Source organism: Trichosurus vulpecula, chromosome 2 (genome assembly GCF_011100635.1).
Source record: "Trichosurus vulpecula isolate mTriVul1 chromosome 2, mTriVul1.pri, whole genome shotgun sequence".
Classification (NCBI taxonomy): Eukaryota; Metazoa; Chordata; class Mammalia; order Diprotodontia; family Phalangeridae; genus Trichosurus; species Trichosurus vulpecula.
In genome coordinates, this window is record NC_050574.1 from 300,574,977 (window position 1) to 300,587,935 (window position 12,959).

The window sequence follows — 12,959 nt, forward strand, 5'->3', positions numbered from 1 at the left end:
ATCTTTTCTACCTTCCCTGTAGAACAACTAGTCAAGGTTAGAATTGCTGGGGGAAGGTCCAAAGGCCGTGCTGAAATTTTCTACAATGGTGAATGGGGCACTATATGTGATGATTCCTGGGATTATCGGGATGCCACTGTCTTTTGTCGCATGCTGGGGTACAGGACAGGAACAGCAGTCTCCAATGAAGGAGGAGGTAAGTCACAAACTGGGAGCAAACAAATAAACCAGTATTCCTCAGATCCTTATTTGAGGGATTCATTACCAATTCCAATACAGCTTTCATATATTAGAAACCGAAGACTTAGAAATCTTTGACTCAAAAGGATCTCCCCCAGTATCCCATTAGGTAAAATTTTCATTTGGGTTATAAGTTCTTCTCAAACCCAATATCCCCAGAGATAAGACCAATAGCTATTCATACTCCAGTTTGAATTACTTTAATCAGCTAACCAGATGACTTTTTTCTGAACCCCTAGCCACTTGTAGTGAACTGGAATTGTACAGAGTGTTCCTAAAGTCTGGACACATAGGCAAAAATGTATATTTTCAAGAAATGAAATGAATGAATGAAAATTTCAACATTTTATTTAATTGGAATATTAATAAATAACATCTTCAATATGATTTCCATAATTTATTATGCAAAGGTTGATATGCTTCGCAAGATTCACGTGAACTCAATGCAATAACTCCACATGGACGTCAGTTTTAGCACATTCACTCTTTATGCATTGAATCAAGTATGTTGCATCTGTGATTTTCATGGAGTACACCTTCTCCTTTAGCATACCCCAGAAAAAGAAGTCAAGTGGGCTGAGGTTTGTTAATATTCCAAATATTTCAAAAATATGCATTTTTGCCTGTGTGTCCAGATTTGTAGTATGTGTGCGTGTGTGGTGGGGGCCTTGAAAGGAAACCAGAGTTGGGTGAGCTGATGTAGGAGGTATCTTTGAACAGCCAGAATACAGCCAGGTTCTGGACACTTGGATAAGAGCCAGGAAGGGCTCCTGAAGGGAGATATCACTATGGCCTAGCGCGCTCTGGGAAGATTTTATGGAGGAGGTAGAGCCTAAATAGCATCTAGGTGACGCTATAGTGCACAGAGCTCTGGGCCTGGAGTCAGGAAGACTCATCTTCCTGAGTTCAAATCTGGCCTCAGACACTTACTAGCTGTGTGAGCCTGGGCAAGTCACTTAATCTTGTTTGCCTCAGTTTCCTCACCTGGAGAAGGAAATGGCAAACCACTCTGGTATGTTTTCCAAGAAAGCTCCAAATGGGGTCACAAAGACATGACTGAAAAATGACTGAACAACAAAGAACTCAAGCTGAGCCTCAAAGTACAGGTGTCATTTCCAGAAGTGGCAAGGAGGTACTGGGGAGAGAGCAGAGTATAGCAACATAGTCCTAGTAAAGCGTATGAAATTTGGGGATATGGAACAAGCCAGAGGTGGTGGCAGTGGGAAAAACTAGAGGCAAGAAGACCAGATGAAAACCTACTGTAGTCGTCAGTGTGTAATGTCGAGGTCCTGAGAAAAGGCTGTGGCAGAGGTAAGGGAGAGAAAGGAAACTGGGAGACAATCTGAAATGAAAGTCCATAGGACTTAGCAGTTTACTGAATATGATGCAAACTCCAAGACCTCTACCAAACCTTTTAAGAGGCCCCCAAATTTTAGCTTTCTTGAATAGTGCTGCCATTGTGGATAGGTTGTTTTGTCCTGAGTTGGAAGCCTTGGACTTCATTATCCTTTTCATTGTTGTCATTTGAAAGGTGCTGGACAAATTTGGTTGGATGAGGTTACGTGCAAAGGGACTGAAAGTAGCATCTGGGATTGCGAGAAAAATTCCTGGGGCTCTCACGACTGTCACCATGGTGAAGATGCTGGGGTAACATGCAGCTGATTCCCACAGAGAACATCCCATATTTTCCCCAACTTCCTTGAAGCCCACACTGTAAACTGATCACCAATCCTTAGTCTGGTGACTAGCTTCACTCACAAGGTGTCCTATGTTAAATATACATGCTTGTCTATGTGTGGGTGATTTCACTCTGTATCATTCCTATGCTGCCTATGGAAAAATCCTTAAGAAAATTGGTTGTATTTTCTTTGACTGGAGCCACTACTGAAAAATCAAGCTAATTCTTCACTCCTGGACCAGAAGTGAATCCCAGAAAATGTTCTGATGCAAGCCCCTTGAAGCCCCTTGACGTGTCCCAGCTGCCAGTTGCTTCCTTTCCTTTTGCATGGTTATTTGCAAAGCAGGGCAAAGCCCATGCATAGGAGATTAGGTGGCAGGTTGTGTGTCATGATATGAAGGGCACTATGAAGCTCTCTGTCTCAAAATCATCTCACCAATGTTCTGTATGCCCAGAAATTCCATCAAAGTGGTATGGTAGTCAAAGTGAAATTGATGGGAATCTTTGAGGTAAATTGGAGACATATATGGACAAAATCTGAAAGGTCTATCTGTGCTTTCTTGAAGAAACAGGAGACTTGGATATCAGCCTTGAGACCTTACTTTCCTTTAGGACAGGGATCTTTACATATATGTGTCATGGAGTCCATAGACCTCCAGTCAGAATAACATTTTCAAATGAAATCAAAAGTTAGTGAAAATAAAGATGCAGTTTTCTTTCCCATGCAAGTTCTTGGACCCCCTGAAATTTATCCACAGACAAATGGGTCTATGGACACTAGGTTAAGAACACTTGCTTTAGAGGATAAATAGGCAGGAAAAAAATGGGTTATAAAGCATGTCAGGACTTTTCCTCCTCCACCCCCAAAAAGAAATGAGAACACATCCACTCCCCAGAGTTGCTCTGTCCTTAGAATGCTTGCTTAGTCAGGGGACTGACACATTCCCAGAGTGCTGCTGCACTGCCCCAAGGGCTGGTTCAAGAAGGAATACTATGGATCCCTGGAATGACCATAGTATTGTAAATAGTGGCCAAGATAAAGAATCTGTAGCAAAAGAGAAAACAGAAGGGGCTTTGGGTCATACCAAACAGTGAGATCACCTGGCTGAGGTAATTTTAGTCTACTCAATTCAACAAGCATTTATAAAGTGCCTACTGTTAAGTGCCAGCTACAAGACACTATACCAGCCCACAAGGATTCAAGGAAAAAACAATAGAGTCCCTGCCCTTAAGAAGCTCACATTTTATTGAAAAAAAAGTATCTTTATGCAGGGCAAGAATTGTACCAGGGTAATGTTAAGTACAGTAAATATTCATTGGATTGAATATAATTAATAATAATAATTCATATTTACAGAGAATTTCAAAGTTCTATAGAAAGTTTCATGTATTATCCCATCTGAGCCACAAAACCAGGTAAATGCTACTTTATCCCCATTCTACAGATGAGGAAACTGAGGCTCAAAAAAGGTGAAATGATTTTTCCAGAGTCTCACAGTTACTTTATATCAAAAGTAGGATTTGAACAAAGACCTTCATGACTCCAAATCTAGCATTCCATCTACTTCAGCTGGAATGGGGAGAGGTGACTTAATAAAATAGCAAATAGGTATTTTAAGTAGAGTACTCAACCAATAAAAGCTCATTTCTATCCAGTTTCCAATAGAACTTTCTGTTGTAAAATGAACATAGGATTGTAGGTCTAGATCTAAAACAAACCACATTTTATAGATGAGGAAACAAAAGCCAAGGGAAGTCACAGGATCATAGTATTTATAGATGGCAGCTGCTCCAGCTTTTTTTCATCTTCTTTATCAACTGAGGACTGAGCAAGAAGAAATGGGTTTGATGTATAGTAAAGCTGGCTATAATCATCACTTTGCTTCAGTGTTTCCTCTCTGTTCTCATTTCCTCATCTGCAAAGTTTAGGGATTGAACTAGTTGTCCAAAGTTCCTTTAAACTCTACAATAAATACATGATCTAGAATTATCTGATGAAAATAGGATACAGGATAGACAGAACTGGAAAAGATCATTTCTAAAATGGGCAGCTGGAAGACTATATAACCTTGCTAAAAGGAGGTGTAGGACCTGTCCTGAGAGCTAGCCTGGTATAAGATAGAGGTGACTCCCTTTTTTTATAAGACAGGCTAGTTGACTTCTAGTACTAAGATGGTGGAGTGAAACAAAAATTCCCTGGAGCCTGTCCAAATTCTCCTCCAAACAACCATGAAAACCACCTCAGAACCAATTTAGGAGTGTGGAAGCATATTACCAACTCAGTCTGCCTGGGGTGGCATGTAAACCTGATAAACAAGCAGCAGCAACAGATCACACAGTAGTAAGGCTCTAAGCCCTGGGGCAATCCAAGTGGAGCGGGGAGGGACACCCTGTATAAGCCAGCAGCCCCAGAGGCAAGCCAGCAGTCCCAGATGAGCTGCATAGCAAGGCCTTATCCCCTGTGCAGGCCACCACTGAGGCCCTGCTCCATAGCAAACCTGAAGTGAAGTTCCACCCCTGGGGCAAGCCACCAGGGAGGTCCTGCCTCCAGTACAAGCCAGCAGGGAGCCCCCCACCTCCAGTGCAAGCCAGCAGCTGGGGCTTGAGGCCCAGTGAAAGCCAACAGCAAGGCTCTGAGTCCTGGAACAAGAAGCTTGGATCAGTGCAGGAGAAGAGCCCAACTCTCATATAAAAGTACAGTCACAAAGCAGGCAGAAAAATAAGCAAAAGCCAAAGAAAGACCTTGACTACGGAAAGTTACTGTGGTAATAGGAAGGATCAAGGCACAAACTTAGAAAAGGACAACAGTGTCAAAATGGCTACATGTAAAGCCTCACCCCCTGAAAAAAAATGTAAATTGGTTCAGGCCCAAAAAGAACTCCCAGAAGAGTGTTAAAAGAATTTTAAAAAGCAAATTAAAGAAGTAAAACAAAAATTGGGAAAAGAAATTAGGGTAATGCAAAAGAATTGGGAGTAGGGGAAGTCAAAAGCTTGGTGAAACACAAAAAATGGAAAAACATATACAAAAATTCACCAAAAGAATTAACTCTAAAAAAAAGAATTGGCCAAATGGAAAAGGAAGTATAAAAGCTCACTGGAGAATATAATTCCTTAAAAATTAGAATTTTGCAAGTGGAATCTAATGACTCCATGAGATATCAAGATACAATAAAACAAAGTCAAAAGGATGGGGAAAAAATAGAAGAAAATATAGATCCAGGAGAGATTTTTGTGCCCATTTTTTTGGAGGGGGGAAGGCAGAGTAATTTGGGTTAAGTGACTTGCCCAAGGTCACACAGCTAGTAAGTGTGTCAAGTGTCTAAATCCAGATTTGAACTCAGGTCCTCCTGACTCCAGGGCTGGTGCTCTACTCACTGCACCACCTAGCCACCCCTTGTGTCCATTTTTTAAAACAAACTTATTAGACTAAGAAAAAAAAGAATTATTAGACTTCCTGAAAACCACAATCAAAAAAAGAGCATGATCATCATTTTCAAGAAATTATCAAGGAAAACTGTCCTGATATCCTATAACCAGAGGGCAAAATAGAAATTGAGAGAGTCCACTGACAGCCATTTGAAAGAGTTCCCAAAATGAAAACTCCCAGGTATATCACAGCCAAATTCCAGAGCTCCCACATCAAGGAGAAAGTAGCCAGAAAGAAGCAATTCAAATATCATGGAGTCACAGTCAGGATTACACAGGATTTAATAGCTTCTACATAAAAGAACCAGAGGACTAGAAACATGATATTCTGGAAGGCAAAGGAGTTCAGAATTACAACCAAGAATCCTCTACCCAGCAAAACTGAGTATAATCCTTCGGGTGGGAGTGGGAGGGAGGGGATGGATGTTTTATGAAATAGAGGATTTTTAAGTATTCCTAATTAAAAGACCAGAACTGAACTAAAAATTTGATCTTCAAAGACAAGACTCAAGAGAAACAGAAAAAGGTAAAAAAAAAAGAAACAAGAAAGAGAAAACACAAGAGATTCAATAAGGTCAAACTGTTTATATTCCTATGGGGTAAGATAATATTTGCAACTTAAGAACTTTATCACTATAAGGGCATTTAGAAGGAGGATACATATACAGAGGGTATAGATGTGAGATGACTATGATGGGATGATATCCAAACAAACCAAAATTAAGCAATGGGAAGGAAAATTGCACTGGGAGAAGAGGGAAGGGGAAGATAGAATGGGGTAAATTATCTCACATAACAGAGGTGTAAAAGAACTATTACAGTGGAGGGGACAATGGGAGATGGTGGGCAAAGCTTGACCCTTACTCTCATCAGAACTGACTTAAAGAGGGAATAACATGCAAACTCAGTTGAATATAGAAATCTATCTTACCCTACACAGAAGTAAAAAGGGACAAGGATTGGGGGGTACTGATAGACAAGAAAGTGGGTTGGGGGAGGTGATGATCAGATGTAAAACATTTGTGAGGAAGGATAGGGTAAAAGGTAAGAGAGAGAGAGAGTTGGATAAACAAGGGAAAATATGATGGAGGGAAACACACTTATAACCATAAGTGAGTATGGTGATCTCATCCGTAAAATGGAAGTAGATAGCAGAATGGATTAAAAACCAGAAGCCTACAATATGCTGTTTACAAGAAGCACATTTGAAGGAGAGAGACACACAAAGAGAAAAGGTAAGGGTCTAGAGCAGAATCTATTATGCTTCAGCTGAAGTTAAAAAAAAAACAGGGGTAGCAATCATGATCTCAGACAAAGCAAATGCAAAAAAAATGGATCTAATTAAAAGAGATAAGGAAGGAAATTATATCTTGCTTAAAAAGTACCATAGACAATGAAGTAATATCAGTACTAAACATATATGCACGAAATGGTATAGCATCTACATTTTTAAAGGAGAAGTTAAATGAGTTATAGGAGGTAATAGACAATAAATACTGGTGGGGGAACTCAACTTTCCCCTCTCAGAACTAGACAAATCTAACCACAAAGTAGACAAGAAAGAAGTTAAAGAGGCAAATAGAATTCTAGAAAGGTTAGATATGACAGATCTCTGGAGAAAATTGAATGAGAATGGAAAGGGATATATCTTTTTCTCAGCAGTGCATGACATCTACACAAAATCTGACCATGTATTAGGGCATAAAATCCTCACAACCAAATGCAGAAAAGCAGAAATATTAAATGCATGCTTTTCAGATCATAATGCAACAAAAATTACATTCAATAAGGGTAGTGGATAGATTAAAAATTAGTTGGAAACTAAATAATTCTATCCTAAAGAATGAGTGGGTTAAAGAATAAATCATAGAAACAATCAATAATTTCATTAAAGAGAATGATAACAATGAGACAACATACCAACATGTATGGGATATAACCAAAGCAGTACTTAGGGAAAATTTTATATCTCTAAACATTTGCGTCAGTAAAGTAGAGAACGAGTGGATCAATGAATTGGGCATATAACTTAAAAAAAAATTGAAAAGAACAAATTAAAAATCCCCAATTAAACACTAAATTAGAAATCCTGAAAATCAATGAAGAGGTTAATAAAAATAAAATTCAAAAAGTAAGAAAACCATTAAACTGATAAATAAAACTAGAAGCTGATTTTTTGAGAAAAACAATAAAATATATAAACCATTCATTTATTTTATTTTAAAAAGGAAAGAAGAAAACCAAATTGCCAGTATCAAAATTGAAAAGGTGAATTCACCAACAAAGAGGAAATTAAAACAATTATCAGGAGCTATTTTGCCCAATTATGTGCCAATACATCTGACAACCTAAATTAAATGGATGAATATTTACAAAAATATCAATTGCCAATATTTACAGAAGACGAAATAGAAAACTTAAATAACCCCCTCTTAGAAAAAGAAATTGAATAAACAATCAATGAGCTCCCTAAGAAAAAAATCTCAGGGCCAAATGGATTCACAAATGAATTCTACCAAACATTTACAAAACAGTTCATTCCAATACTACATAAACTATTCAGAAAAATAGGTGAAGAAGGAGTCCTTCCAAATTCCTTTTACAAATATGAGGCTTACCCCATAAAAGAGTGAAAACAGAAAAAGAAAACCAATAGGCCAATTTCCCTAATGAATATTGATGCAAATATTTTAAATGAAATACTAGCAAGGAAGGATTCTGGGAAGTGGCAGAATATGATGGAAAATATTCTGCTCTCCAAATTTCCTCCACAGAAAAAGATAGAATATTGCCTCAGAGGGAATGTAGAGCAGCAAGAATAAACAAAAGTTGAGAGTAAAGCAGTAGTCCTCCTAAGACAATTTGAGAAGCCAGCAGAGAAGACCTGACACCAGAGGGTGGAGGTTTGTCCTGAATGTAGTGCAAACACCTCCAGAATCAATAAACAACAAGCCCAGGGGGCAGCTAAATTAGGAGGCAGCCTCTGCCTCAGGAACTTTCACCTCAGGGATAGTGTGGGGGCCAGAAATTATAAAACAAAATCAAAACAATGAAAAAATAGAAGACAATGTGAAACATCTCATCAGAAAAAATGACTGATCTGGAGAACAGAGGAAAAATAATATAAGAATAGTTGGACTACCTGAAAATTATGATTTAAAAAAAAGAACTGATAAAATATTTCAAGAAATTATCAAGGAAAAATGCCCTGAAATTCTAGCAGAAATGGAAAAAATCCACTGATCACCACCTGAAAGAGATCCTAGGAGGAAAACTTACAGGAATGTATATCATAGCCAAGTTTCAAAGCTCCCAGGTTAAGGAGAAAATATTGGAAGCAACTAGAAAAACATTTAAATATCATGGAGCTACAATAAGGATTACACAAGACCTAGTAGCTACTATACTGAAGGACTATGGGACTCTATATTTCATAGAGCAAAAGAGCTGGCAATACGACCAAGGGAAACTTACCCAGCAAAGTATACTCCTGAATTTTTTTTTTAAAAAAAAAAGGACACTTAATGAGCTGAAAGACTTTTAGGTGTTTGTGACAAAAGTAGCAGAACTTAATGGAAAATTTCATGTATAAGATCTAGGAGAAATATAAGGTAAGCATTAAAGACCAACTATAAGGGACTCCATCAGGTCAAATTGTTTGCTTCTTATATGTAAAAATGTTCTCTTACCTTAAAATGATAAATAATATTCATCTAAAACCATCAGCAAGCATTGTCTGTAAAAGATAAACTAGTAACCTTCCTAATACAATCAGGGGTGAAGCAAGGATACCCACTAGATCACCATTATCATGCAACATTGTACTGAAATGCTAGCTATAGCAATAAGAGACGAAAAAGAAATTGAAGGAATTAGAACAGGCAATGAAGAAACAAAACTATCACTCTTTGCAGATGATATGATGATAGAGAATCAAGTAACGAAACTACTTGAAATAATTAACAACTTTAGCAAAGTTGCAAGATACCAATAAACTCACAAAAATCATCAGCATTTCTATATATTACCAACAAAGTCTACCAACAAGAAACAGAAAGAGAAATTCCATTTAAAGTAGACAATATAAAATACTTGGGAATCTACCTGCCAAGACAAACCCAGGAATCATATGAACACAATTACAAAACACTTTTTATACAAATAAAGCTAGATTTAAATAATTGGAAAAATATTCATTGCTGAAAGGTACACCAAACCAAAATAATAAAAATAACAAATCTACCTAAATTAATTTATTTATTGAGTTCCACACCAATCAAACTACTAAAAAATATTTTGCAGAGCTAGAAAAATAATAGCAAAATTCATCTGGAAGGACAGAAGGTCAAGAATATCAAGGGGATCAATGAAAAAAAATATAAAAGAAGACAGTCTAGCCCTGCCAGATCTCAAACTGTTTTATAAAGCAGTAATTATCAAAACAGTCTGGTACTGGCTAGGAAATAGAGTGTGGATTAATGGAATTGATTAGGTATACAATGCATTGTAGTAAATGACCATAGTAATCTAGTGTTTGATAAACCCCAAAATCTAAGCTTTTGATAAACTCGAGAATCAAAAACCTCATTATTTGACAAAAACTGATGGGAACACTGGAAACAATATGGCAGAAACTAGGTATAGACAACATGTCACACTGTATAGCAAGACAAGGTCAAAATGGGTACATGAAGATGTTTTACATTATTGTACATATATAATCTATATCAGATTGCTTACTGCCTGGTGGAGGAGGTGATAGGAGGGAGGGATAGAATTTGGAACTCAAAACTTAAAAAAAGTCTAAAATTGCTTTTATGTGTAATTGAGGAAAAATAAAATACTTTTTAAAAGAGAGGCCAATTGAAAAGTACCTCCAATGTCTTCTATCCTAAATACTAAAATATCAGATTTAAATTTATACAAAATACTTATTTCCCACTTTTATGAGGAATGCCAGAACATAATAAAATTTTTTATCCCTGAAAGGTTAAAAATTTTAAGAATACTGAAGTAAAATATTTAAATAACCTTTATCAAAAGATGCATCTTAATTAAATATCAATTTAATGTGATACTCCAATGCTCCAGTAAGTTATTGATATGGAAGAATATTCATTTCTACGATATTGATTGCATCCCATCCTCTGCAATTCTGGTCCAAGTCATATGATAGAATTAATTTTAAAACTTGATGTATCCTGATATCTAGGTTTATTTCTGACACTGATTTTCTTAAGGATGGTGTCACAAAACCTCAAAAATAATAGTAGCCCACACAGACTATTGTTAGCTAAACACTTCAATCCATGGGAAAGAACACCCAATGGAGAGTCAGGATCATATCTCATTTTTATTATTCTCTCACTTTGGGGTAAGTTATTTCCCTAGAGCTTCATTTCTTTATCTTGTCCCACCCTTCCCATAGAAGGACATTAGGAGGATACACTGAGCTCAAAGAGTGAAGAAAGCAGATGAGTGTGCTTAGGATGGTGAAAAGGACATTGGATTTCCAGTTAGACAGACTTAGGCTCAAGCTCAGCCACTTACTTAACCCATGTAGTCATGGGTGGGGACAGCTAGGTGGTATAGTGGATAGAGTGCCAAGCCTTGAGTCAGGAAGACTCATCTTTCTGAGTTCAAATCTGGCCTCAGACACTTTACTAGCTGTGACCATAGTAAGTCACTTAATCTGGTGTGCCTCAGTTTCCTCATCTGAAAAACGATCTGGAGAAAGAAACGGAAAATCACTCTAGTATCTTTGTCAAGAAAACTCCAAATGGGTTCACAAAGAGTCAGACACAACTGAAAAATGACTGAACAACGATACTTGGAATACCCACAATAAGGATATAAAACATTTTGAAAAATACCTCCTTGCAAACAGTAGTTAATGTCATCTTTTCTTCTGAAATTATCTCCAATTTTATACACACATATATGTATGTAAAATAAAAAACCATCTATATATCTTATTTATACAGTTGTTTGCATGTGTTTTCCTTCATTAGTCTGTGAGCTACCTGAGAGCAGGGATTATACCCATCTTTCTATATTTCAAAATTTGAATGAATCAGCAATTTCATCAAAGGGAATTCTTTCAATGACACAGATTGCAATTCATTCATGTTCTCATCGTAAAAAGCAGGTCTTATCATGTCACCCTTTGCCCATATTCAATAAAGTCCAGTGGCTTCCTGTCGCTTCCAGGAGTAAATACAAAATGCTCTCTTTGACCTTCAGAGCCCTTCATAATGTAGCCCCATCCTACCTTTGCAGTCTCCTTACACCTTATTTCCCAACATGTACTCTTCAATTCAGTGACACAGGCCTCCTGGCTATTGCACAAATAAAATATTCCATCTCTTGGCTTACAGCGTCCTTTCTGGCTGTGCCCCTTACCTGGAACACTCTCCCTGCTCAGTTCTGACTACTGACTTTCCTGGCTTACTTTAAATCTCAAATAAGATCCCACCTTCTACAGAAGTGTTTTGCAATTCCTCTTAATTCTGGTGTCATTTGTTTGTTAATTATTTCCTATTTTTCCTGCTAGCTTTGTATATATTTGTTTTCATGTTTGCTCCTCCATTAGATTGTAAGTTCCTTGAGGGCAGGAAGTGTCTTTTGCCTCTTTTTGTATCCTCATATTTGTCCATACACTCCCATGTCTTCCATAGAGGAGCTTTCCAATGTACCAGAGGCTTTTTTCAGGTTTCTTAACATGCCACACCAAAGACAGACAGCATCCAAGAATGACACCAATTTAGAATAGAAAATCATTTCTACAAAGCTATGGAGGAGGATGGTGGAAGATTAAGGGCAGTATTAATTCACAAAATAATTCTAGGCGTATCAGTGCCATGTTCCAGATGTCTACTTATAATCCCACAATCTAGGTGAATGGCAGGCCCAAGGCCTAGCATAGTTTTATGCACATAATAGATTTTTAATAATTTTTTTTATTTAAGCTGAACTGGGACCCTATAAGGCAGAAGTTCATAACTGTTTATGTATCATGGAACCCTCTGGCAGTATATTGAAAACTCTTTTCAGAATGTCTTAAAATTTATAAAATAAAATTAATAAAATTATAAAGGAAAAAATATTGAAATATAATTATCAATGTATTAAATAAAAGCAACAAATTCATGGATCCCAAGCTAAGAATTCTTGCTGCAGAGGATATTGAGATGTAGAAAATTTATACATCTGTTAAACCTCAAATTCATTTTCATTAGCACAGGGTTTTAATCAAGACACACTATTTTCATTAAAAGCAAAACAATGATTAGCTTTGACAAAGAATTGTAAACAAAATCTTAATGAATACATTTGCTAATTGTTTTTCTTCTTTGATAGTATTAGATAGTATTCAGCTTTTCTCTGTAATAGTGACATATGCAATTACAAATGAATACAGCATAAAGTTGTGGTCAGCCCTGAGAGGATAGGAAATAGTAAAATACCCTTGGACTAAGAGGACTTGCTAATTGGAGAAAGTTTCCTAAAAGCAGTTTTTTGGGGGCTGGTTGTGTGTTAAAGTATGATACTAGTGACTCTATAGGATTCTCTAACCATGGTGTATATAGTGAGAACTCAGGTTTCACTCTCCCAG

General features: G+C 37.1%; 1 protein-coding gene across 1 annotated transcript in view; it reads left to right on the forward strand.

The window, feature by feature from the left end:
- MARCO (macrophage receptor with collagenous structure) overlaps positions 1–2,117 on the forward strand; it is a 57,900-nt gene extending 55,783 nt beyond the window's left edge. The window contains exons 15-16 of the mRNA XM_036746851.1: positions 23–196; positions 1,772–2,117. Of these exons, the coding sequence (XP_036602746.1) occupies positions 23–196; positions 1,772–1,902 (305 nt within the window). The 3' untranslated portion in view covers positions 1,903–2,117. The remainder of the gene's footprint in view (positions 1–22; positions 197–1,771) is intronic.
- The last annotated feature ends 10,842 nt before the right edge of the window (positions 2,118–12,959 follow it).